General features: G+C 40.5%; 2 protein-coding genes across 2 annotated transcripts in view; one reads left to right on the forward strand and one right to left on the reverse strand.

Annotated features, from left to right (window-relative positions):
- LOC116101044 (oocyte-secreted protein 1-like) overlaps nt 1-7730 on the reverse strand; it is a 10441-nt gene extending 2711 nt beyond the window's left edge. Inside the window, exons 1-3 of the mRNA XM_031384740.1 lie at nt 7616-7730; nt 3815-3996; nt 2329-2426 (exon numbers count right to left, since the gene is read on the reverse strand). Of these exons, the coding sequence (XP_031240600.1) occupies nt 2329-2426; nt 3815-3996; nt 7616-7691 (356 nt within the window). The 5' untranslated portion in view covers nt 7692-7730. The remainder of the gene's footprint in view (nt 1-2328; nt 2427-3814; nt 3997-7615) is intronic.
- Nucleotides 7731-11747: 4017 nt separating this feature from the next.
- On the forward strand, nt 11748-24301 carry LOC116101045 (oocyte-secreted protein 3-like). The gene is made up of 6 exons (XM_031384741.1): nt 11748-11820; nt 14034-14212; nt 16127-16224; nt 17152-17208; nt 20652-20763; nt 24233-24301. Exons 1-6 carry the CDS (start codon nt 11748-11750, stop codon nt 24299-24301), a joined length of 588 nt encoding a protein of 195 aa, XP_031240601.1.
- The last annotated feature ends 551 nt before the right edge of the window (nt 24302-24852 follow it).

Raw genomic sequence — 24852 nt, forward strand, 5'->3', positions numbered from 1 at the left:
ATATGTATATATGTATATGTATGTATGTATACACACACACACACACACATACAGAATACCCAGGATACAATCCACAAAACTCAAAAACGTTAATAAGCTGGAGAGCTCAAGTGAGAACACCTCAATCCCACTTGGGAGGGAGAAGAAAGTAATTACAGAAGGGGGGAGGGAGGGAGGCACCTGGGTGGGAATGGAGACAGGGAAGGGAAGAGGGGAACCTGATCTGGTATTCAGTGGAGGGAACAGGACTGAATCCCTGAGGGCCAGCAGAAAGAATGGAAACAGGCAACCTCAGGAGATAGGAGGTGGGGGGACCTTCCAGAATGTACCAGAGACCTGGCAGGTGACTCTCAGGACTCGAAGGGAGGGGGGAACTTGTAGAACTCACCTCCACCCAGCAGAAACTGAACATCAAGTAAGGGATGGGGTTGCCATCCCATAGTCAAAAACTCTGACCCATAATTGTTCCTGTCTGAAAGAACTACAGGGACAGAAATGGAGATGAGCCTGAGGAAAAGGAGGTCCAGCAACAGGCCCAAATTGAGATCCAGCTCAAGGGGAGGCCCCAAGGCCTGACACTGTCACTCAGGCTATGGAGTGCTCACAAAAAGGGAGCCTATCACTACTGCCCTCCAAAAGACACAACAAGCAGCTGAAAGAGTCAGATGCAGATATTTATACCCAACCAATGGACAGAAGCTGCTGACCCCTGTGGCTGAATTAACAAAAAGCTAGAAGAAGCTGAGGAGGAGGGCGACCCTATAAGAAGACCAGTGGTCTCAATTAACTTGGACCCTTGAGATTGCTCAGACACTGAGCCACCAACCAGGCAGCATAACCAGCTGATATAAGGCCCCCTACACATATACAGCAGAGGATTGCTGGGTCTTGACTCAGTCAGAGAAGATGCCCCTAACCCTTGAGAGAATTGAGGCCCCAGGGAGTGGGGAGGTCTGGTGGGGGTGGGGGAGCTGGGGGATGGGGACATCCTCTTGGAGACTGGGGAGAGGGAGATGGGGGGCGGGGAGGTATGGGATGTGGGTGTCAGAGGGCAGACCAGGAAGGGGATAGTGACTGAACTGTAAAAAAATATTAAAGAATTTAAAAATTAAAAATTAAAAAAAAAAGACTGGCTCACATTAAGTTACAGTGAGGTTTTTTAACTACAAAAACAAAACAAAACAAAGAGAAGACAAATGAATGGAGCAAGTCAGCCTGCAGCCTGGGAGAGCTTTCAAACTTTTAAGCCAGGCTAACTCCTTCAATCACTATGCATTGTTGTTCAAGGCTTGGGAACTTGTCTAGACCGATTCAGATATTTTTCTGTTTAATGTTTTAGTTTCCTGAAGAACAGAATGTCATATGTCATAAATGTTTACATAGTCTAAAATTATTTGAGATTAATAATACCTATCCTTTTTGTAGTTGTAACATTTGTCCAGGGACCAAAAAAAAAAGTATCACAAAAAAAAATAATCTGTATTTCTTTTGAAATAATCAGTTTGCCTCCTTTGTGGACTGTGTATAAACAAATGTCCTGGTTGCTACTCAATCAGAGATGCAAGATTCACCCAGCCACAGTCTCCAACTCATTTATTCATTACTCCCCCTTCAGCCTGATCCTTAGCTCCCCTGCTGGAACCTGAGTGACTCTTGGGGCTGGTCCCTGTCAGACATTAAATACCTTTACATTTTTTTCTTTAGATGATTTCGAACAGAGAAACCTAAAGGATTGTTCCCTAAAACCCTGCCAAGTTTATCATAACTTTGCTAAGACCTGATTAAAGTTGCTAATGATCTGCACCTTAGAATTCCTCATAGGGAACAACTAATAAGATACAAAAAGAAGCTTAATCTCACCCTATGGATATGACTGGAATCTGCTCTCTCTCCCTGCAGCTTCAGCACCACATACCCACCCCCTATGCTGCATGCTAGCCTTGACTTTTCTGATATATTTCTGTGTCTTTCAGGATTTTATTTTCTCTCCATCCTGAGTAAACTTGAATGTGAACTTATTTCTAAAGCATTTGATTGATTAGCTGAGGGAAATCAATGAGGTTTTCATTCACTCTAACTAGTGGATTATCCTCCTCTTTTCCAGCATGCTAACATTCTAGGAGATAACTGGAATTTTAAAAACCCAGGGCCAAAGATAAAGAGATTTATACTCCCTTTAGGCTTTGATACCTCCTACCACCATACCCCTACACCCATGTCCATGCCCACCCTTTGTTATATGACTTAACATTTAGGGCTGGGGTCTCTTATCTAAAGGGTTGAGGGGAAGCCAGAGCCTTGGACAGGTGCATGGCATATGGCACTCACCTGTGCAGAACACAGGACAAACTCATCTTAGCTTGTAGAGAAGAATTTTTTGAGATGTATGTAAGTTGAGTCTGAAGCAGAGTGACATCATGAAGAACCTACAAGAGTAAAGAAAATTGTAAATCTGTGTTTATCTCAAGAGATCTCAGGGAACTTCAAAGGATGTGAGTAGAAACTTCTAAGTACTTCAAGTTCTCAAATAGAAAAGGTCATTTTCCAACAATTACTCTTGGAATGCAGAACTAATTTCTAAATAAAGAGATGAGCTCAATCTGGTATACTTCCCACATGTATGTAAAAGACACATAATACTTGTTTATTGAAAGATCAGATCTTCATTTCATATTTTTTAAAAGTCATAATTAAAATATCCAATAAAAAAATCATGTGCTTACACCTCCTTTCCAGGGGCAGAGTAGAAGGTAAAGTGTTGCTTATTGCAGAGAACACCAGCTTTCAGATAAGCAAAATGCATTTGGAATCAATACTTCTGAGAATTTCATTTAAATGATTAAGTCTGGACATTTGTTTTGATACTGGGACTCATATAATCTAGGCTGTCCTTGACAGCATAGGTTACTGGTGTGCTCCACCATGCCCAGTGTCTGTGCTGTTAGGAACTAAACAGAGCCTTGTGCATGTTAGATGAGCATGCTAGCAACTGAGACACATAGATACAGCTCCAGTCCCTGTGTCATTTCTAAAAGAAAGAAAGAGAGAGAGAGAGAGAGAGAGAGAGAGAGAAAGAGAGAGAGAGAGAAAGAGAGAAAAAGAGAAAGAGAAAGAAAGAGAGAGAGAAAGAAAGAGAGAAAGAAAGAAAGAGAGAGAGAAAGAGAGAGAGAGAGAGAGAGAGAGAGAGAGAGAAAGAGAGAGAGAACAACCACCCTGATGAAGTTTCAGTTCTAATCAGTTCTCTGACTGGAATGCTAAACTATCTGCAGGGTTGGCCACAGCTGAGTTCATCACAGCCCAGTTTCTCCTTCACACAATAGTCATTCTCTAAGCGCACTTCATAAGCACCTTTGTATCCTGCATGCTCATCTCCATCTAAAACTTTCTTCCTGTGTCACCAAATCTGTCATTCATCTCAACCTGTCGAAGTTGTACAATTCTCTTAATAAGTACTGTTACAGCAAAGCCTCTCTGATTTTTATTTTTGTAGTCAACTCAAAATGCCAGTTAATGTTAGACAGCAATATGCACAACTAACCTATCCATTCCCCCAGTAAGGATCTCTGAAGACTTTTGTGATGTTTAGCCAATGTTACTCCCTTCCACCTAAGGCTAGCCAAATGTCATGGGCTGTAACTAGTTTGGGGAACTACTTTATGATATATAGAAAACTGGTCTCTACCATCAGCTAGCAACTTAACATCATTTGTCCTGGATGTTAAAAACATTAATCCAGGGGTGTGACAAATAGAAACTATAATTTCCATTTTGTGGATCCAAGGAAGGGACCATAGACACTAGTGTTTCTTCTTACTTTATTGACAATGCCGCAGGAGTAAGTACGGTAGGTAAAGTCATAGACATCATTTGGCCAGACGGTGGTCACAGGGCAGCCAAATCCTAAAAACACTTCATCAGGTTCCATGAAAATATTGGGAAATAGTGTAGCCTTGATCCTGAGATAGAACCAGTGATGGGTGCATCGCAGACGAATGGCTAAGAGAAAGAGAAAGGAGAATATTTCTTTTAATAGGCTGTTTAGGAATCATCACAGAACATTTGAGCAAAGCTAAATACAAGAGTTCATCCCTTAACAAAATAAAACATGTTAGAAAAGCAAGTCTGTTAAAGATTACTTCATGCCTAAGAAACTCACATACACTCCTATCTACCAAATATATATATGTATTTTAGTAAACCTGTCAGGGCAAGAGATCAACACACATTTTAAAGGTTTTAATTCTGTTCTCTTTAGATAGTATTTTTCTTAGGACAAGTCTTACTATGTAGCCCTGGCTGGCCTTGAATTCAGAGATCCACCTACCTCTACCTCCCAAGTGATGAGACTAAAGGTGTGAGCCACCATGTACCAGTTTCAAAGTTGGCATTTTATACAGCTGGGACAAAAGGACACATTTCAACTGTAACATGTGAAGGACAGAACATGCCCTGCACTCCTGATCAATGCCTCCTCCTCTACTACCCTTGTTTTCACCTCTCTACCCATAGCCTTATGATAAATATATCAAGGGTTGATATAGTGCTAAGCACTTGTCAAGAACACTGTAACCAACTTATTAAGCCATGCTTGTTTGATATCCCTGGAAGGCATGCTTTTTTTTTTCTCTTTTAAGGAAATGGAGGAGTGAAACTGGGGAAGAAGGAAAGTAGGGAGAAAGACACTGGGAGGGATAGAGGGGAGGGGAAACTGTTTGGGATGTACCATAGGAGAGAATTTTTTTAAGTAAAAAAAAAACAAAAACTAAGTATCAAAAGAAAAAAAAGAAGAGCACTACAACCAAACAATTGGGTGAGCATGAAATTCGAGAGAAGATATCACATTTCTCTTTTTAACCAGAATATCTGGAGAAAATATTTTTACACATACACACACACACACACACACACACACACACACCAATAAATAACACGATAGAAGTCCTAACATTAAGAACTGAAAAAAAGGCCGGACAGTGGTCGCGCACGCCTTTAATCCTGGCACTTGGGTGGCAGAGGCAGGTGGATTTCTGAATTCAAGGCCAGCCTGGTCTACAGAGTGAGTTCCAGGACAGCCAGGGCTACACAGAGAAACCCTGTCTCAAAAAAACAAAAAACAATTTGCAATGAATTTATTTCATATATTACAAAATAGTAATTAAAATAAACCAAACCAATGCTACAAATATCTTTAAATAATACTGAGCCAAGTAAAGCTGTAGAATCAACTATAAATAAAACTTCAGATGTCTGCAAACTATACTGTTTCTCTGAAGCTGAAGTGACATTATGAAATGTGCAGAGGAATGGCCAATTAGTAATCTTCCATGTGAAAAGGAAGAAGATGCTGAGATCAGAGTGACCACAGGACTCACACTGTGACTCTCACTGTATCCTAAGTAAACTCAAACAAAAGAAGCAAGTTAATGGGAATTTATTAAGTCAAGATAATGAGGTAGTGGAGAGTAATACAATTCCTAGAGCTGTCTCCTTTAAATAGTTTCTAATAAAAGGATTAAACACATTAATCAATCCATTAAGAGTCTTGCAACTTCCCTAGCATCAAGACTGTATTATCTTGTTGAAATTAATTTGACAAAAATACATAACCTTTTATTGTAATTCTAAACTTTAAAACTAAGAGTCTACACTCATATTTAGGAACGAAGCATTCTAGTTTGCTCCAAGTAGATGTGTTGGCATTTAAGCTGAGGAAACTGGATCAGTTAAGTCACCTTACTACAAGGAGCTGATCTTCCCTCTCAGATACTGTAGCTCTATAGCAGATGAGTTTGACCCATAATTGTTCCTGTCTGAAAGAATTACAGGGATGGAAATGGAGAGGAGCCTGAGGAAAAGAAGGTCCAGTGACAGGCCCAAAGTGGAATCCAGCTCAAGGGGAGTTACCAAGGCCTGACACTATTACTGAGACCATAAGCACTCACAAAAAGGGACCTAGTATGACTGCCCTCCAAAAGACCCAACAAGCAGCTGAAAGAGTTAGATGCAGATATTTGCACCCAACCAGTGGACAGAAACTGCTGACCTCTGTTGTTGAATTAGGGAAGATTGAAAGAAGCTGAGGAGAAGGGCAATCCTGTAGGAGGACCAGCAGTCTCAATTAATCTGGACCTCTGAGATCTCTCAAACACTGGACCACCAAACAGGCAGCATACACCAGCTGATATGACCCCAACACACATACAGTAGAGGACTGCAGGGTCTGTGTTCATTCAGAGATGATGCAACTAACCCTCAAAAGACTGGAAGACCCAGGGAGTTTAGAGTCAGGTGGGGTGGGAGGTGGGGACATCCACATGGAGACAAGGGGTGGGGAGGAGGTATGGGATGTGGAACAGTTGGAGAGTAGATGGGGAGAGGAAGGGAAAATCTGGAGGGAAAATAATTAATTAATTAATTAATTAATTAAAAAAAACAGATAAGGCCAAAGGAAGGCTGAGCCACTGCAAACATTCCTTTCCTACAAGCCACAGGAATCCTGAATTTTTTTTTTTTTTTTTTAGATATTTTCTTTATTTACCTTTCAAATGTTATCCCCTTTTCTGGTTTCTCCTCTGAAAACTCCCTATCCCATCTCCCCTCCCCCCTGCTTACCAACCCACCCACTCCCCCTTCCCTGTCCTGGCATTCCCCTACCCTGGGGCATTGAGCCTTCTTAGGAGCAAGGGCCTCTCCTCCCATTGATGTCCAACAAAGCCTCAAGAACAAGGAAGACCAAAGTATGGATACTTCCATCCTTCTTAGAAAGGAGAACAAAATACCCATGGGCAGAGATACAGAGACAAAGTGTGGAGCAGAGACTGAAGGAAAGGCCATCCGGAGACTGTCCCACCTGGGGATCCATCCCAGACACTATTGTGGATGCCAACAAGTGCTTGCTGACAGGAGCCTGATATAGCTGTCTCCTGAGAGGCTCCTACAGTACCTGACAAATACAGAGGTAGATGCTCTCAGCCAAACATTGGACTGAGCACAAGGTCCCCAATGGAGGAGCTAGAGAAAAGACCGAAGGAACTGAAGGAGCTTGCAGCCCCATAGGAGGAACAACAATATGAAACAACTAGTACACCCAGAGCTCCCAGGGACTCAACCACCAACCAAAGAATCCTGGATTCTTTTACTTATTTATTTTTGGTTTTTTGAGACAGGGTTTGTGCATAGCCCTGGCTGTCCTGGAACTCCCTCTGTGGACCAGGCTGGCCTTGAACTCAAGAATCTGTCTGCCCCTGCACCCTGAACCCTGACCCCTAATCCCTGTCCCTGCCTCCAGAGTACTGGATTAAAGGTGTGTACCAGCAAGCCCAGTGATTCCTGAGTTCTTAACAGCCCATAGACACCTCTGCACTGTCTAGGCCACTCCACCATTCTTAAAACTTGAGCCCTCAGAATGTGATATGGTCTGGAAAGGGTCAAAAGAAAAGGGGGGCTGGAGAAATTTAAAAAAAAAAATTCAAGTTAGGATAATGTCTAGTCTCAGTAGAGTCGGGATATTCTAAAATCATGCATCTGAAAGAAACCAATCTATATTGAAAAGTCTAAATTCCACATCCCTCAGCACATGTTAAGAAATTCCAATTCTCTAAGTCACGAGTGATACCTGACCAATCATCAGCACAAGTCTTCATAAAGAAAAGAAGCAGGAGGAGTCCCTGTAGGCCCTGGAAAGGCTTCATTGCTCAGGTTGAAGATCAAACCCCACAGGGTAAATGAGAAACAGGAAAGAGTAAGAGGCCTTCTTATGTGCTGGAACAGATGACCTTCAGGTGGGGTAATTAACTAGCACCTTTAACAGCACACATGCTGGCAGTTCCTTGTCTAAAGCATAACACTTATTTAGGTATTGAAGAGCTAGAGTGAACATGATGTAAAACCTGCCCCTGGAGTGTTCTCATAGCACACTTGAAACTCAAATCCAGCTCTCGACCACGGCTACAGAGAGATGAGACTTCTGCAGGTGAGTCAAAAGGAACAGAAGCCTGACTTGCATTAGAATCTGTACCATTATGTATAGAGTGGTTTTATATACTTTCTTAAAACTCCCTAACATTCCAAAATATCTTCATCTCCATATCTGAACACTGAAGGAGTAACTGTCTGAGAATATAATTGTCCTGTATAGCTGAGAATGCAAAGATATAACCCCAGGAGGCCTCACATAATCATCCCACCAATCCATTTCTGAGCATAGCTCTCAGTCAGTGTCACCTGAAGAATGTTCTTTTTAATATATCATGGCTGATTTACATCCATTCTTTTTTCTGACTGAGCAAGACTAAAGTGGGACAGGGAATTTACACTTCTAAGTTCCCGAGTTACACTGATACTAATAACTTCAGAATCTCTGGGGCATGGAGACTTGCCTTCATGGAGCATCCTATGTTGATGCTTGTTAGCAGATTTCGTTTGCAGACTTAAAAAAAATAACACATATCACCTGAGTACCTTGTTACAGAGGAGGTTCTAACTCAGAAGTAGGGGTGAGACCCAGAGATGATGCAGTTGTAATAAATGCTCAGGTGATACCAATGACTCTCTAGGGCTACATTTCAAGTAACAAGGCCTGAATATAATTTACACCACATTTAAATTCCTTTCTTTCAAATGAAAGGTAACACTTCTTCAAAATGAGAAGTTAAACTTTCACTACAAAAAACATCTTAAATGCATATTTGAGTGTTGGGAATGTAACTTCATGATGAGAAACTTACCTACCTTGTGCGGACCCAAAAGTTTTATTCCCGGTACCCCAAAATATCAGATCCAAGCTCATTCTACTATTTTGTCTTTAGATTACCAATTATTTTAGTTCAGAACTACATCCCATAATATTATAGCATGAAAGACAGAGCTACTGAAAGGTAAAATGATAGACTGTACCATCTCTTGACTGTATTGCCTGAAGTGTATTATTGTACTAACAGTCTTTTCTAATAGAAAGCTGGGGTTGTAACTGAAATAGTAGACATCTTGCCTAGCATACACAAAGCCCTTGGTTTGATCCTCAGCACTTCAAAAATTAGGTTTTCTTCCCTTTCTTATACCTGCTGTTTTTTAATTTCTTAATACAATAAAGATGTTTGCATCCAATCTCTAATTTTCCTTCTGCTTAAATTTGTACAACTTCTCGGTTTTTAAAAGCTCAGGGTATAGGAAGCTGGAGAGATGAATAGGCAGTTAAGACCACCATTTGTTCTTCCAGTAGAACCTGTGTTCAACTTCCACCCACATGGTGGCTCACAAGCATCTGTAACTCCAGGAAACCCAACAGCCTCTTGTGACTTCCACAGGCGCACATATAATGTACAGACAAACATGCAGGTTATATATGTTAGCATTTTTAGAAACCAGAGTACTTCTTTTTCACTAAATGGACACAATGTCAAACTGCCATTAAATATTTATGTTTGTGCCCATAGTTTAGCATTGCTCTCAGGTTTCATCAGAGAAGCTCTGTTTGCAGTGGGCCAGGGTCAATGCAGTGACTCACAACTAGTCAGAGGGATGAGAATAAGTATTGTTGAGAGCTCTTCCCTAAAGGGGCATCTCATATCACCTTTGCCAAGGCTCAAGGAGCATCTCAATAGAAATGACCCGTGCATGTACAGTCTTTCAAGGATCATCACATAAGCAAAGCAGAAAGAATGTAAGAGCCAGGGGACAGGAAGGGGGTGTGGAAGATGTCCTCCAGACATGACACAGCTGTTGCACACATGAACTCACAGTAAGAGTGGCTGTTCTCAGGATAAACTGTACAAGATGAGGTCCTCCAACATACCATCATGGATAGAAGAGAGGTTCATAGAGTCCCACCCTTCTAGGTATACATGGAACTTCTCTTTCATGCTACAATATCTTTTTCATGTGTGTAAAACTGTTTTTCAGGTAAGTCTTCAAGCACTTCTTTTAATACACTTGCCAGGACATTTGCCACATGTACATTTTATTGTTGGTTATATTAAAAAACATAATACTAGCATCCTGAACTTGTATAATAAATAACTATCGTAGAAGTTAACAAACATTTATTGACATACCTGAAGAAAACTTAAGACTCTTATGGTCTATTGGATTGAATGAGAATGGTCTCCAGAGGCTCATATATTTGAATACTTGGTCCCCAGTTTGTGGAACTTTTTGGGAAGGATTAAGAATATGGCTTTATTGGTTTGGAAGAGGTGTGGTCACTGTGAGAGGACTCTGAGATTTAAAAAAACAAATGCCCAGTGTTCTCTTGCCCTCTGTCTCTGTCTCTGTCTCTGCCCCCGCCTCTCTCTCTCTTACATGGTTGTATCTCAAGATGTGAGCTTTCAGCTACTGCTCCAACACCATGTCTGCCTGCCTGCTGCCTAGCTCCCCACCATGATAGTCATGGGCTCTTTATCTCTGATAAGCCCCAAATAAATTCTTTATTTTATAAGTTGCCTTGGTCATGGTGTTTTAGCACAGCAATAGAAAAGTAATACATCCACCTCTCTATAAAGGCGGATGCTCACAGCCAACCATTGGACTGAGCACCGGTCTCCAATGGAGTCCCCAATGGAGGAGTTAGAGAAAGGACTGAAGGAGCTGAAGGGGTTTGTGGCCCTATATGAAAAACAACAATATCAACCAACCAGGCCCCCAGAGCTCCCAGGGATTAAGCCACCAACCAAGTACACATGGTTCCAGCTGCATATGGACCAGAGGATGGCCTTGTCAGGCATCAATGGGAGGAGAAGCCCTTGGCCCAGTAAAGGCTTGATGCCCCAGTGTAGGGGAATTCAAGGGTGGGAAGGCAGGAGTGTATGGGTGGGGGAACACCCTCATAGAAGCAGGGAGAGGGAGGATAGGATAAGGGTTTTGGTGGGGGGTACCAGGAAAGGGGATAACATTTGAAATGTAAACAAAGAAAATATCCAATTAAAAAAAGAAAAATAATAATAATAAAAAGAAAGAAAAGTAATACATGTGGATCATAGGAATTTTTTAAGCCTTCTGATGAAACACTCTCTCCATGAAGTACATACTACTCTCTCAGAACATCTCATTGTGCCTGGGACTCACAATCTGTCTGATGATCTAGAAAGGCTCATTTACAAAAGTATAAGAGATTAAAGGCTTAGACATGTCACTCTAGGAAAAACATTATGAAAACACTGAAGAACACCGGACTCTCTTAAGGTTGTTTTAGAAATGATCAATATTGGGGCCTCTATTTGCCTCTCCTTCCTGGGTTGTTAATAGTGAGTAACCTCCACTAAGTTAGCTCCTAATACAACCAATGAATTAACTAATTAATGAGTTAATCAAGTAAGCTAAATATTATAAACTTGGGGCAGATGGCTTCAACCACAGATGACAAAGTACAGCATTGTGTCAGTGTCAGTGGCATCCCTAAATCTACTCATAGAATGCCAGAAACTGGCCAGCAAATTGGCCACCTAGTTAAGCATTTTCAGGCCTTATACAGTTAGTTCAAAAGCACCTCATAATGTGTGGCTGTATTCACTTAGCCAGTACTCTATATTTCTAGCCCATATGATAAAGACTTGGGAGCTGGAGTTGATGGTATGCTAAAGGGTTCTTTTCTTGTTTTTGGTTTTTTTTTTTTTTTTTTTTTTTTTTTTTTTTTCTGAATTGGGTTCATTGGATACATCTGAGTATAGCATCAGGTATAAAAACACTTCTGGCTTGCTAATTCCTCTCAACTATCCAATACCTGAGAAGGTTCCAGGCCGAGGTCTGGCATAATGAAGGCCTTCATTGCTTCAGGACTGCTGCTGCTCATATTTGGGATGTGGAGATGTTCTGGGATAGAGCCAGGTATCAGAGTGGATCTTGACTGGTGATATTTTCAAGGGGAAGTTCTTCATGTCTATGAGTTATGAGATTTTGGGTTTCAAGGGTTTTATCATTCCATCTGAAAAGTTACAGATTTAATAATTCCTAGTCCTCTATGTTGTCTCCCCCTGAATTACTAGAACATTATTGGCCTGACGTTCAGGTTTTACAAACTTAATTCTCATTATCCATGCCTCGTCTTCTTTCCCCATCCCCATAAGTAAAGGTGTTCTGGACTCAAGTTATTATGTTTGCTGAGGTCTCAGAGTTCCTACCACCCACCCACTTCTTTCTACATAGGCACTCTTCAGGTTCCAACCAGGTCACCCTTGAGCCATTTGTTCTTCTGCATGATTCTCTCTTCCTACTGGTAATCTGTCTTTTAACAGTTTCCTACATGCGTTATTCACCCACACATTCTTAACCAGCTTTCCTTATGAAATCATCTCTCATGCCTTCCCTACATCATTGTACAATTCTTTTAAAGATGTTCTCAATAAAAGGTTCTCAAACATTCCAGTGTTTTCCTACAGCCAACTCAGTGACACATAGACTACATTCGACATCCCATACAGGCTGACCCCAGGCTGCTCTCAGATCCTAGGAGGTCTAAGTTTCCCAAACAACTGAGAAATCTTGTTTCACCACTGGTATGATGGGACAGGAATCATTTAAAATACCTTTAAGTCCTGCCGACCACCACAGACTCAACTCAAAGGAGACAAAAGTTAGCTTAAGAGTTTCCCAAAGAAACTATTAGAATGTCTCAAAAGGAAAGTTGGTTATGAGTCCGGGTACTAAGACTAATGTGTGCAGTACTGGGAGGACAAAAGGGAATTCCTGGAGGTAGCACAGTTACTGTGGAACCTTAGGAATAATATTTTCACTGCTTACAGGAAGGATGAGGTGTTAGAGGGCAAGAAACATCCCCTACTCTGTGCCTTTTTATAAATGAAAGGAGAACTGTGCAAAATACCTGTTGCAAATGTGATAGCCCAGGCTGATGAAATATGACCAAAATGAATTAAACATTTTTTAAAGAACTGAAAAAAATTATTACTTAAAAGTTACAGGGCTTTTAAAGACAGAGAAGTGAAGGTATCTGAGATGGTGGGTAAGGAGTGCAAGCCAGAGGACCCTTCCATCAGCATAGGGCAGCTGCAAAGAATGAAAGAAATGAAGCTGGAGGCAGTGAGCTGCTCAGCAAGGCTGCTGAGGTTGCCCATGTAAGGGACAGTGATGGAGCCGCCGAAGGTATAGTCAAACAGAAGCAGATGGAAGATCAATTTTGAAAGTAAAAGTGAATTAACTCAGTGGGAGACTAGGTGGGAAGGAAGAAATGTGGGAACTGGGACTAGATCCTAAGGCTTCAGTGTTGGTGAGTGTGGTGCTGTTGACTGAGAATGGGGAAATACAAATGGAAGTGATGTAAAAATCATGAGTTCCATGTAAATCATGTGCATGCGGAGGAGAAGGACTATTTTAAATATCCTCTGTATATCTGATAGCTACTTGGATATTTATCCTAAAGCTCAGAGGAGTCCAGCAGAGGCACAAATTAAACATTCTGATCTCCAGGGCAGTGCCCTGTAATGGGTCCATAAAGCATAATGTTCAGACTCTGCTCTTTATTCATTCTTGGATCTTGAAAGACTTGCATCTTCTCTCCACATGAACTACATATCTGCTACTATTTGGCACGAAGCCATGGCCTGAAAATTAAAACCTAGGGGTCATGGAGATGATTCAACTAGTAAAGTTACTCTTCCTGGAAGCATAATGATTTGAGCTCAGATCTCCAACACACAGAAAAAGCCTGTAATCCCAGTGATTGGGAGGCAGAGACAGGATTGCCAGGGTTTGTTGGCCAGTTAATCTATCAAAGCTGGTGGGCTCTTGGTAAACCCAGTATTAGCACCCTAATAAAAGTACATACCTCTGCTTTTATTCTAGATAGTCACTATGGTTAATCTCAGGCAGAACGTTCGAGTGTTTTGCAAGTTGATTCTATTTGAAGAATATCAATTGAAAGAAAAGAGGAGAGTCATATCATGAAATTAATCATCTTTGCCCACATCCCTAAACTCTATTAAGTTTGGTTAAGTTGGATTTTTCATTTCCCCTAATTTGGATCAAGGTTCTTTGCTATGTATTAAGGTGGAGCAGCTGATTCTTTTTTTCATCTCTTTCAACAGTATCCATGGAATGTGATTACTTTACAATCCGTGTTATAGCTAAAAGGGCACTGTTTTATCCAGATGAATTCATTGATTCTGATGAATTATTCCTAGGGGCAGGCTGCCCAGTAACTTCTGTAAGACCACATGAACTTGAGTTTTATTATAAAATTGATTTCTGTGGGACTTTCATAGAGGTAAGAGAAGGAACTGTTTTTCTTGGTGCCATCTGTAAAGTCTTTTCAAGTGTTGTTTTCTGTTCTTGTCTTAATATATACATAACACTGGCATTACCATCCTAGTACCTTAGCCTAAGAGAAACACAAAGAATTTTTTGTTACTTCTATTCATTCACCAAAGACTTACTATGTATAGGATACTAGGCATTAATAAGAAAACTATAGGCTTTCTATAAAAATAAGTTAGTGTTCTATTAATATGACACATATTATTTTCCCATGGCTTTTTACACACCTAATCCTACTGGATCAATTCTGCTTCCACTTACATAAAGTGAGGGATAGGGGCATAAAAAGTCAGCCATGTAACCCAACACATGTAGTTAGAACATAGCAGAGCAAACGTAAGAGAAGAGGCTTGCTGATGCCTAGTCTGAACTTGTTGCTTTGGTTCTATGATGACTCTGAGAAGAATGAAATGAACAACAATGATAACAAAAAATTCATAGAAGATATCCCTAGGGACATAATTTATTATACTTGACTTACAGATCTGTCTCTGTCTCTAGCCTATAGCTTATTCCTGAGGGTAACTCGTCCTCCTTAGTGCACTATGCTCAGTGCCCAGACCTTAAGATAACATAGGAAATTTCAAGCACTTCCAAGATAAATTTAAAATATTCCATTTATCTTAATTTGCATTACTGTCATCATGGAAATAAGTGTGTACTTCTAGGAACCTAAACTACATGTTGTGTGTGTGGGATAACTTAACCAAATTGATGTGAAGATCTTCCAGCCCTCACTGCCTCATACATATTATCTATCTTGATCTATTTCTCAAGCCTATGCTTACCCACAGCAAGATGCCAGGAACTCTGATTTGTTTCCATGCATCCGTCAAAAGAAATCCAAAGGCATTTTGACCTTTTTAGCAGCTAAAAGCAAGTGTCAAATATAGAGCCCCTCATAGAAGTGAAGTCCATAGTTATCAAGTGGAGACAATCATCTCCACAGGAGACAGTGGGTAATTTGGGGATACAATACTCATGGCTCCATCCAGAGAGGGGAGGGTGCAGCTGACATCTAGTGAAGAGGAGCCTGCATTTAGCACCTGCGGGTACAGGCCCTTCCACATGTAACAGAGAGCTACCTATCCTACGGCACAAGGGCCACAGCTAAGAAACTGGTCAAAATACCTATACTGAACTCTCCTGGCCCCTTGCTCTGGGCAGACTTCTTCTTTCAGGTCTTGGCAATCATGTGAATCATTAATCTTAGGATACTGAAGATAATCTTAGGATAATCTGAGGGTACTATTCAGCTGATCTATTTACTTAATGAGTTACTGATTTTGGAACCTATTAACTAGGATCATACACCATATCTAATGTGATCCCAGAAGTATGGCAAAACTATTATGAAATGTATATGCATTCCATGCTCAGGAAATACATCAGTACAAATACATCATTTTTTTAGTTAGCAGTATTCCTCCTGATGTGCTTTTAGAAACTGGGAAATCCAAAGTAAAAACCAAATACTATGTTTGAAGTCAGTCCAACTGTATCAGGAAGAGCCTTTCAGATCCTTCAACTAGTTTCTTCATCTTTTTAAATACTCATAGGGCAAGTTTCCATCTAAGTAAAAAACACTTGCTAGGACTTGTATTTGAAAAGGCTAGTGGAAAAGCTTGGGGGATATTGTGACCAGCCTCTTGCCAATCTCATTCACAAATCCTATGTTGGTGGTGTGCCTATCTTTTCTGTTTGCTAAGTACTTCCACGTTGAAGGGAGAACTTTAAGCACATTAATTTGGCTGCATGTCCTGATTTCTTGGGGTGGTAGTTTTTCTATTTCTTATTTGAGTATATTAAAATGTGTTGTGACTATCCATTTGGATACTTCAAAGATCTCTCCTTATCTCAACAGATTTTATTTGATGGAACTATTGTTAATACATGGCTCACCTATATGCCCAAGAATATATCAATTTCTGCTGAGCTCCAGCTGCAGTGTGTCATTCCCAGGTCAGTGCAAAACACCCACTGATTCCTTGATTCAATTCCAACAGCTCTTAGCCAAAATATATCATTGCTTGTCCACAAACCTTGAAATTCATGATGTCTTATGTAGCTGTGTATCTGCAGCCTGTCAGTCCATCTTAACCTCTATTGCAGTCCCTACTCAGAGGTCACATTTTAGGCCAATAAAGTGACACAGGCTACAAACTGTGGGGTTTTGCTGTTCATCTATCTACTCCTTGAAAGGTTTTCAGAACATGCTGCCAAGCCAAATGCATCACACCAACATTGCTACACAATATCTAAGGAAATTTCTTAAGTGCACAGATTGGCTTTGACCTTCTGAGCAATCCAAAGGACTCTAGCTGGGGCTCATGGTAGTCATGTAAAAGCCTCTCGGAAGGTTTAGAAGGCCTGACTATAAATTCAAGACCTACCTGGTATTACTCAGTGAGTTCGAGTTCATTTGATGAAAGGCACATTTTAAATAATGGACTATATATAAGTTGGTACTTCCTAATCTCCCATATCTGTTCTCCAGGGGCAATTGTCCTGTGTCCTTTATAGACCCATGCCTTCAGCTGGACGATACCCTGAGTAGCATGAAGATATAACTCCTTCTGGATGTTCTGCCAGATTGCACACTGAGCAGAATACTCAAAGTACTGATTTCCCTTGAGTCCATGGCATGTGTACAGAGTCAATGGTTTGCCTCCCTGGTTATTTTCACCAACATCCAGACATAAAGGTTGACCAATACTCTTAATAGATCCAGATTTAACAGGATTAAGGTCTGGGACATACACTTCTGGGTAAATAGTGTTCAGGTACCATGTAAAAGTTTTACACTGAAGGAGTTTATTTCAAATCTTTTTGAAAGATCACCAAATGATTTTTTGCCTAACGATTTTTTGCTGCATCTCATCCATCCAGACTTCGGCAAGGCAAACTTGGTTCCAAGCAACTGCCTGAGGAGTGCCGTTTGAGAAGGTATGAGGACTTTTGTTGGAATAACATTTCTATATTTTCACCCCCCAAGATTTCCATTTCTTCATCGTAACTTCCAATGTGCTAGATATAGAAAAAGGGCCTCCTGCAAAGATGGGGATCTTAATTGGGTAGGTTTCACCTTTCCTGGAAGTGATTCCCAGCCGGGGGAAAGGCTCCAGTCAAAATTTCCACAGCTATGGTTGCTTTCGTACAAAGAAGGCTTGTTGAACTCAAATGTGTTTAGATCTATATGGATGCGGTATCTGGACTCACCACGGCAGTGTAGTTCTCGGCTATTCTGGCCAGCAAAGGTTCCAACCAGCCATAGAAGCGTTCACAGTGATCAGCTAAGAATCTGAGCATCTCAGCAGTTGCTACAGCTGCCCCTAGCAACCGCGCTGTGATCAGGCCTTTTCTTTCTTGCTGCCTGACTATTTTCACAATAGAAAACTGTTTCATGTATTCCTCTAGTTTTTCATGAAAGTAGCCATCGACACTAGCATCATCCACCAAAATTATTTCCTTCAGCATTATTACAGGTGAAGAATAGAGCACACTGTGGACAGTCCTAAGCATCGTGGACCACGCTTCATTGTAGAAGACTATTACGCATTATGACACTGGTGGTAGGCAGAGGCAGGCAGCGCTTAAATTTTGTTTGTTTGTTTGTTTGTTTGTTTTTGATATTTTTTTGAGACAGGGTTTCTCTGTGTAGCCCTGGCTGTCCTTGAAATCACTCTGTAGACCAGGCTGGCCACAAACTCAGAAATCCACCTGCCTTTGCCTCCCAAGTGCTGGGATTAAAGGCATGCACCATCACTGCCTGGCTAAATTTTTGTTCAATACATCGGGCAAGTGGGCAGCTCAGGCACCAGGAAGCCGGGTGAGGCCCAGAGCCAAGTACAGGTGGTAGCCGTGGCTCCTGTGACCATTCAGCTCAACTACTTACTCCTCAGCTGCTGCTTCGTGCCTTCCCGCAGGGCCTCCTGCATTGCCAAGCGAGGCCGCACCTAGCTCCTCTTCCTCTGCTCTGAGTTTGGTTCTTAATACCCACATCTGGAAGTTCTCAACAAACTCTTAGCTCCAGCTCTAGGGGGACCCGGAATCTGTGGACACTTGTATATGAATTTGTGTGTGTGTGTGTGTGTGTGTGTGTGTGTGTGTGTGTGTGTGTGTTTGCAATCTTAATATTAAGTATATACTGCCACAGACTGGGGTTTCTTATGGGGTCCCTTGTTCCGCAGGACGATGGGTTCTGGCCAGGTGTGCAAAGGATTCGGCTTTGACAAATAGACTCTACACAAGAAGTGTTCTATCTGAATGTATTTCTTAAAAAATTGACATGAGGCTTTTACAATCATTGCAAAAGAGAAATGAAAAATCTGGCAGCTCAGTAGTCAAGGTATATCTGAGGCCATCTAAAACACACTAGGTCTAAAACATCAGCCATCTCCTCTGGACTGGTGCAGCACCCCCGGGCTCCGAACATGTTCGGGCTGTATGGTCCTGGCCGGAGTCCCAGGGGGCTGCGGGTGCGAGAGCCAGGAGAATAGAGGCTTGAATCTCAAATCCTCAATGCTGAATGCCCGAATCTCAAATGTTCACTCTCTCAAATCTCGACTGGTGCTGCACCCCCCCCCCAGGCCCAAGCGCTCTGGGCCCGGGGGGCTACGGACTGCATGAATCTAAGCCCTAGTCCACCTAAGTTCTGGTTCTAGTCCAAGTTCGAGTGAGTCCGAATGTTGAATGTTGACTGTTTGCTGTTGAATGTTGAATGTTCTCTTTCTGTAAGTGTTAATGCCCTACCCACAATGCTGGAGGCAATTAGTTTAGATGGCTTAACATTCCAAGCCAAGGTTTGACTAGGATGTTGGAACATTGGTGAAGGTCAGAGAGCAATGTCCGAATTTTCTCTTACTAGCTGTAAAGAAATGATATCTTGGTAGGCCCCTAGCACACAAGTACTAGGACATATCTGGGCTACCTCTGAGTTTGGGGTGCCAGGCGACAATGCAGAGGCAGGAGACTGACTTTCCTTGAAGTTTACGCCTCAAATACCACCATTACGCAAAGTGTGTGTGGCAATTCCCTCTCTTTTATTATTTTTCAGACAGAGCTCTACAATGTCTCGCCTCATTGTGGCTAGGGATCTCAGAAGAACTCTAAAGGCAAATGGAAGCACAATAATTACTATTAAAACAATGTCAGTAATAACAGCAAGTAAGATTATGTACTGAACCCAATCTAAAGGGTTTAATGTGTTTAAATTATTTTTTAATTCACTGGCCAACTCATCAATGTTCCAAGTATCTAAATGACTTTTGTTACTATCTGAAATTTTTGTCTTTAATTGTCCCATGTGAGAAATATCTGTATCTTTCTACACTCTCTGCAGATGAGCTTTAGTCTACTGAAATGATGTCTGGCACTTAGTGGCTAACCTAACTTACAAACAACATAGCATAGGTATAAAAGACACAAGAAAAATTCATATTGGCAGCAATAAGTCTAAACAAATTTGGTTGAACAGCAGCAGCGTTAGTGTTTCTCGTTGTTGTAGTCTGTGATGAATGTCTGTTTCTCTTGTCTTTCTCTCTCTTCTTCTCAGTGACTCTTTGTGAGCAGTAGATGTAGGGCTGCTTGGACCAGTCTTTCGGGTATCTAGACTGGGGAGTCTGTATTCTGTGGAAAAAACACAATACACCCTCTTCTCGAGGTGATTAAAACATCTGGGCCTTTTTAGGCTCCAGTAAAAAAGATTCTATTTTACCTAGGCATAATTATGTCTGGTTGTAGGGTGCCATTCTTGGCATCCAAATTTAAAATTTTTTTAAAAATAAAAAGAATGATGTAAATAATGTGTACAGGGATACAACTCTCCCTTATCTGCTTTTAAACAAAGTGCAATGTGCATGTTCAACAATTACTTGTTTGAAAAAATTAGGAAATCTCAGTAATATGGGCAACATTAAATTGTTAACAAAACATCTCAAATGCCTGACTGTAATATCCAGTTCTATAATCTGTTTCAATCTTCAAATATATATATATATATATATATATATATATATATATATAAACAATCTTTAAATAGAAGCAATCAGACTTCATTAGCTCCAAGTAACCTGTTCATTTGAGATATTTTAGGAACATCTTCCCTTCAATCAATTACTTCAGCAAACAATTTTCTGGAAGTTTTTATTTTAGAACAATTTCTGTATGCATAAACTTATTAGCTCTCAATGGGAGATTCTGAGTGAGTCTGAGGCTGCTGAATCAGAGTGACACAGTCATCTTAAAGCTATAAGAACATATGAAATGCATCGCATTTTTACATCAAGGCTGTTGAACCACTAGACTGTTGGGTTGAGTCTAGCATCAAAGCCCTGGGATGGTGACCTTTAGGCCTCTGCACTGATTTTTCATTGCTGTTTTCCCTGTAGTGGAACTTATGATGCGGCTAACACAGAATGCCATCCTCCCCCTCAATACTGGTTCCTGGTACTGAAGAGATACTGCAAAATTTGTGGCCAAATCCACTTCCCAGATGACTGGGTAAGAATTCCTACAAGGGCCAATTTCAATATCCAAACAGTCATAATTATCCATTACATTTAATGGATGTTTGTTTGAGAAGGACCCTACACTTATCTCCATCATGTACTCAGTGGAAGAGAGTCATACATAGTCACTGTACAACTTGATAAGGTCCAGTCTCATCATCATCTCTTCATTCTTGGGTGTCTTTTCCTTAGCAGTATTATTTTACCTTATAGCATTTGAAACTGAACATCTGAATCCAATGTCAAGGTTTGGAATGGAAGGAAGGGTGAAAAGTTATTGGACCAGTCTCTTCCTGTCTTTTCATTAAAAAGAACAAATGTCTTAAGATAAAGGTGGCCCTGGAAAGAAATAATATGAGCAAAACAGTCATGATTTACTACTGGGTTTTTGTCAAGTATATTCAAGATCTCTTTGAGAGTTGTTTTCCCTCATTTTTCTGTAAGTCTTTAGAAAATTATCTATGTGGCTCCCATCCTATAAAAGGTGGGTTATGGATCATTTTGCTCCTATTTTAAAGCTCTAAATTTAGCTATCTCCAGCTCAGAAAGTGCTCGACTTTCAAAATTATTCTTGAGCCGTGAGGGAGGGGTTCATGAGGCTCCATCCCTCCCAGGGGAACTATTTGCAGTTAATGGTGTAGAAGAGTCATTCTCTTCCGTGGTGAAGCCACTGCTGGGTTGATCATGGTTCAGTAAATATCCTCTACCTGTGTTCAGAAAAAGGGGGTGGTTCCATAGAAATGAAAGGGGATGAGAGAAACGTATGGGTAGAAAAGAATAAAATGTGTTATGTAAATGTTGCAAATGTACAAATTTGTCAAAGAAAATATATTTAATTTTTTTTATTTTATTGAAAGTAGACTTATTGTCATAGAATGTATCCTGATATGCTCTCTCCTATGTCAGCTCCCAGCTTCTCCCCACCATCCCTCATATCCGGATCCACCACCTTTCTGTCTCCCATTAGAAAGCAAAATGGCTTCTATAGAATAATTAAAATAAAATAAAACAAAAATATCAGAATAACACAAAACAAAAAGAAGGAAAGGAACCCAAGAAAAGGCACAAAAAACAGATAGAGACACAGACATCATTGACACACTCAGGAATCTCATAAAAACGTAAAAAGTGAAAGCAACTATATATACTCAAAAGGTTGACAGGGCAAAGAGAAAGATGGGGTAGGGAAATAAAATTTTAAAAAGCTAAACTTTTTAAAATGGGAGAAAGACCTTACACAACATTATGTAAAAAGGATTCAATTGAGTTTATTTTCTTTTGGTCATCTACTGCTGGACATGCAGCCTACCCACAAGAATGGTTTGTTTCTCTAGTGAGACTCTCTCGAAGAAAACTAAATTTTCATTTCCAAGAGATTACTGATTAGAGTTAGGTTCTATGTTAAGGATAGGAGTATGTATCTACTTCTCCTTTTAGATCTAGGACCCCATCAGGTACAGACTAATGGGGGCCCTGTGCATGCTGCACTCCCCAGGAATTAATATTGGGTCAATCTTGTTGTGTTTAGAGAGTTTTGTTTCCTTGATATTCTGAATCCCCTCTGGTTTTTACATTCTTTCCACCTCCTCTTCCTCTGAGTTCTCTGAGCCATGAAGAGGAGGGATTTAATGGAGACATCTCATTTAAGGTAGAGTCCCCTCTGCATTCTATCTGGCTTTGGGTCTCTGTATTTGTTACCATCTGATGGAGGGGGAAGCTTCTCTGATGATGGCTGAGCAAGACAATGATCTATGAGTATAGCAGAATGTCATTTGGAGTCATTTTATTGTTATTTTCCTTTAGTAGAACAATAGTATGTGGCTTACCTGCTAGGTCCCTCCCTGGGCTATCTAGTCTCAAGTCTTTGGTCACCAGGGCAGTAACAGGTATGGTTTCTAAGGAGTAGGTTTACTTAAGGAGTAGGCCTTAAGTAAAATCAGATATTGGTGGGTTCCTTCCACACGCATTGTGCCAAAATTGCACTAGCATATCTTGCAGACAGGGTATCACTGCAGATCAAAGCATTTGCAGATGAGCTGCAGATCAAAGCATTTGCAGATGAGCTGGTATTATGCTTCTTCTTTGGTAACGTGCAGAGTACTTTCTAATACCAAGAACACTATCCATAACGGGAAGTCACTAGGTGGCCACAGCTCAACTTCTCTGTGTTCAGTGAATTGTGGAAGTGAAAGCAACTATATATACTCAAAAGGTTGACAGGGCAAAGAGAAAGATGGGGTAGGGAAATAAAATTTTAAAAAGCTAAACTTTTTGTCATCAGCAATAGGGTAGTGCTATGTTTGTGGAAAACAACCAACAGCTTTGGCAACAACCTGGGTTGTTCAGAGTTCCCATGATTCCCCTTTATCAAACAACTGAATTAGATTTAATCCATTCCCAGCACTGGACACTTCATTTGGCGACACATGTCCTTTTGGGGCTCCATCTTTTCTGTTACTTGGTAGTTTCATTTAAATCTTCTTCATATATGTACATGTTTTAGGAAGCTTCTACTGTATTAGGTTTCCATACTACCCCTCAAATGGGCTTTAGTTTTAGATACATTCTACTCTACACTTGATCCTCCCATTCCAAATATTCTCCCTTGTCCATTTGTATCTAATCTATTTCCCTTTCCTAAGGAGATCTATTTGCGTCCCTAGCCCCTTACTTTATACCGAACTTCTGTTGTTCTACAGATTAGAATTTGCTTACCATTGAATCAACAGCTAATATTCACATGTCAGTGAATAAATAATATTTGTTTTTCTGGGCCTGAGTTACCTCATTCAGAATGATATGATTTTTTTTTCTAGTTTCATCCACTTACCTGTGAATTTCATAATTTCATTTAATTGCTGAGTAATATTCCATTGTGCACATGTACAGTTTCTTTATCAATTCTACTGTTGAGGGACATCTAGACTGTGTCCAGTCTCTGGATGTTGTGAATAGATCAGCAATGAACACAGTCGAACAAGTATCTCTATGGTAGGATGAAACATCTTTTGGGTATATATCCATGGGTATATCTGGAACTTGTCATAGAAATATTCCCTTCTTCTTGAGGAACAACACTGATTTCCATAGTGGCTGTACAAGTTTGCACTCCCACCAGCATTCCAATGAATGAGCTTTCCCCTTTTTCCACATCCTCACCAGCAGGTACTGTCACTTCCCTGATGGTTAAGGGTGTTAAACATTTCTTTGTTTCCCAGCCATTTGAGATTCTTCCAGATCCTGTTCTTCCCTTCCCCCAAGTCTTGGGTCACAATCACCATATTGCTCCTAAAGAATTTTTAGAACAGTGACTGATATATATTGAGGAATCAATATTGTTATTACTGTTACTCTATTTAAAAAATTAAAATACAAGAAAAAAGCCCAATAATGAAAGAAAAGTATTCTTGAGCCTTGGTACTTCAAAATAGTAATATGAGTTACTGAACTTTTTTTCACAGTCAAAGCCTTTTCATGGGTGGAGGAATGAGTCCTTTCAAAGAGTTTTTCATCCATTACTTCACCGTTGACTCACCACAGCAACATAACATTTAAGAATTTGACATGGATGTTGATATTTATATATTTGCATGTTTTAATTTTATTTTAATATACTCTAACCCTTTTGTAATACCTATGAAAATAACTATCAGTGTATTTAACCTTTACAGTAGCCACAACCTATAAATAAAACATTTTATTATATTATTGTGCTTCTAAATCTAGCTAATTCAGTTTTTATATTTCTAAGCTAAATTAGCAGGAAAAAGGGAACTGGGGCAAAGTAATTACTAATCTTGTTTTCAATACCTTGTTTTTTTGAATAGTTACCAATAGTTACCAATTGAAAACTAGTCCTCATTGTATGCAGTAATATGGCCTATGAACCTGCTTGAAAAAGAGTCAGTGGAGACTGAAGCCCACTAAAAGTATGGAGGCTCAGATGTAAACAAAACACCTATTAGGATTCTTCTCCACACCTGGATGGTGGTGACACATGCCTTTAATCCCAGGCTCAGGAGGCAGAGGCAGTCAGATCTCCTTCAAGGCCGTCCTGGTCTACAAATTTCCAAGACTGCCA

The sequence above is a fragment of the Mastomys coucha genome, unplaced genomic scaffold (assembly GCF_008632895.1).
Source record: "Mastomys coucha isolate ucsf_1 unplaced genomic scaffold, UCSF_Mcou_1 pScaffold21, whole genome shotgun sequence".
Lineage (NCBI taxonomy): Eukaryota > Metazoa > Chordata > Mammalia > Rodentia > Muridae > Mastomys > Mastomys coucha.

Coding starts and splice junctions, on each gene's coding strand:
- LOC116101045 (XM_031384741.1), top strand. CDS start 11,748: ATGAAGGCCTTCATTGCTTCAGGACTGCTGCTGCTCATATTTGGGATG. Junction 16,225..17,151: donor CTGCAGTGTGTCATTCCCAG/GTCAGTGCAAAA, acceptor TCATCCATCCAG/ACTTCGGCAAGGCAAACTTG. Junction 20,764..24,232: donor TCCACTTCCCAGATGACTGG/GTAAGAATTCCT, acceptor TTTTTTTCACAG/TCAAAGCCTTTTCATGGGTG.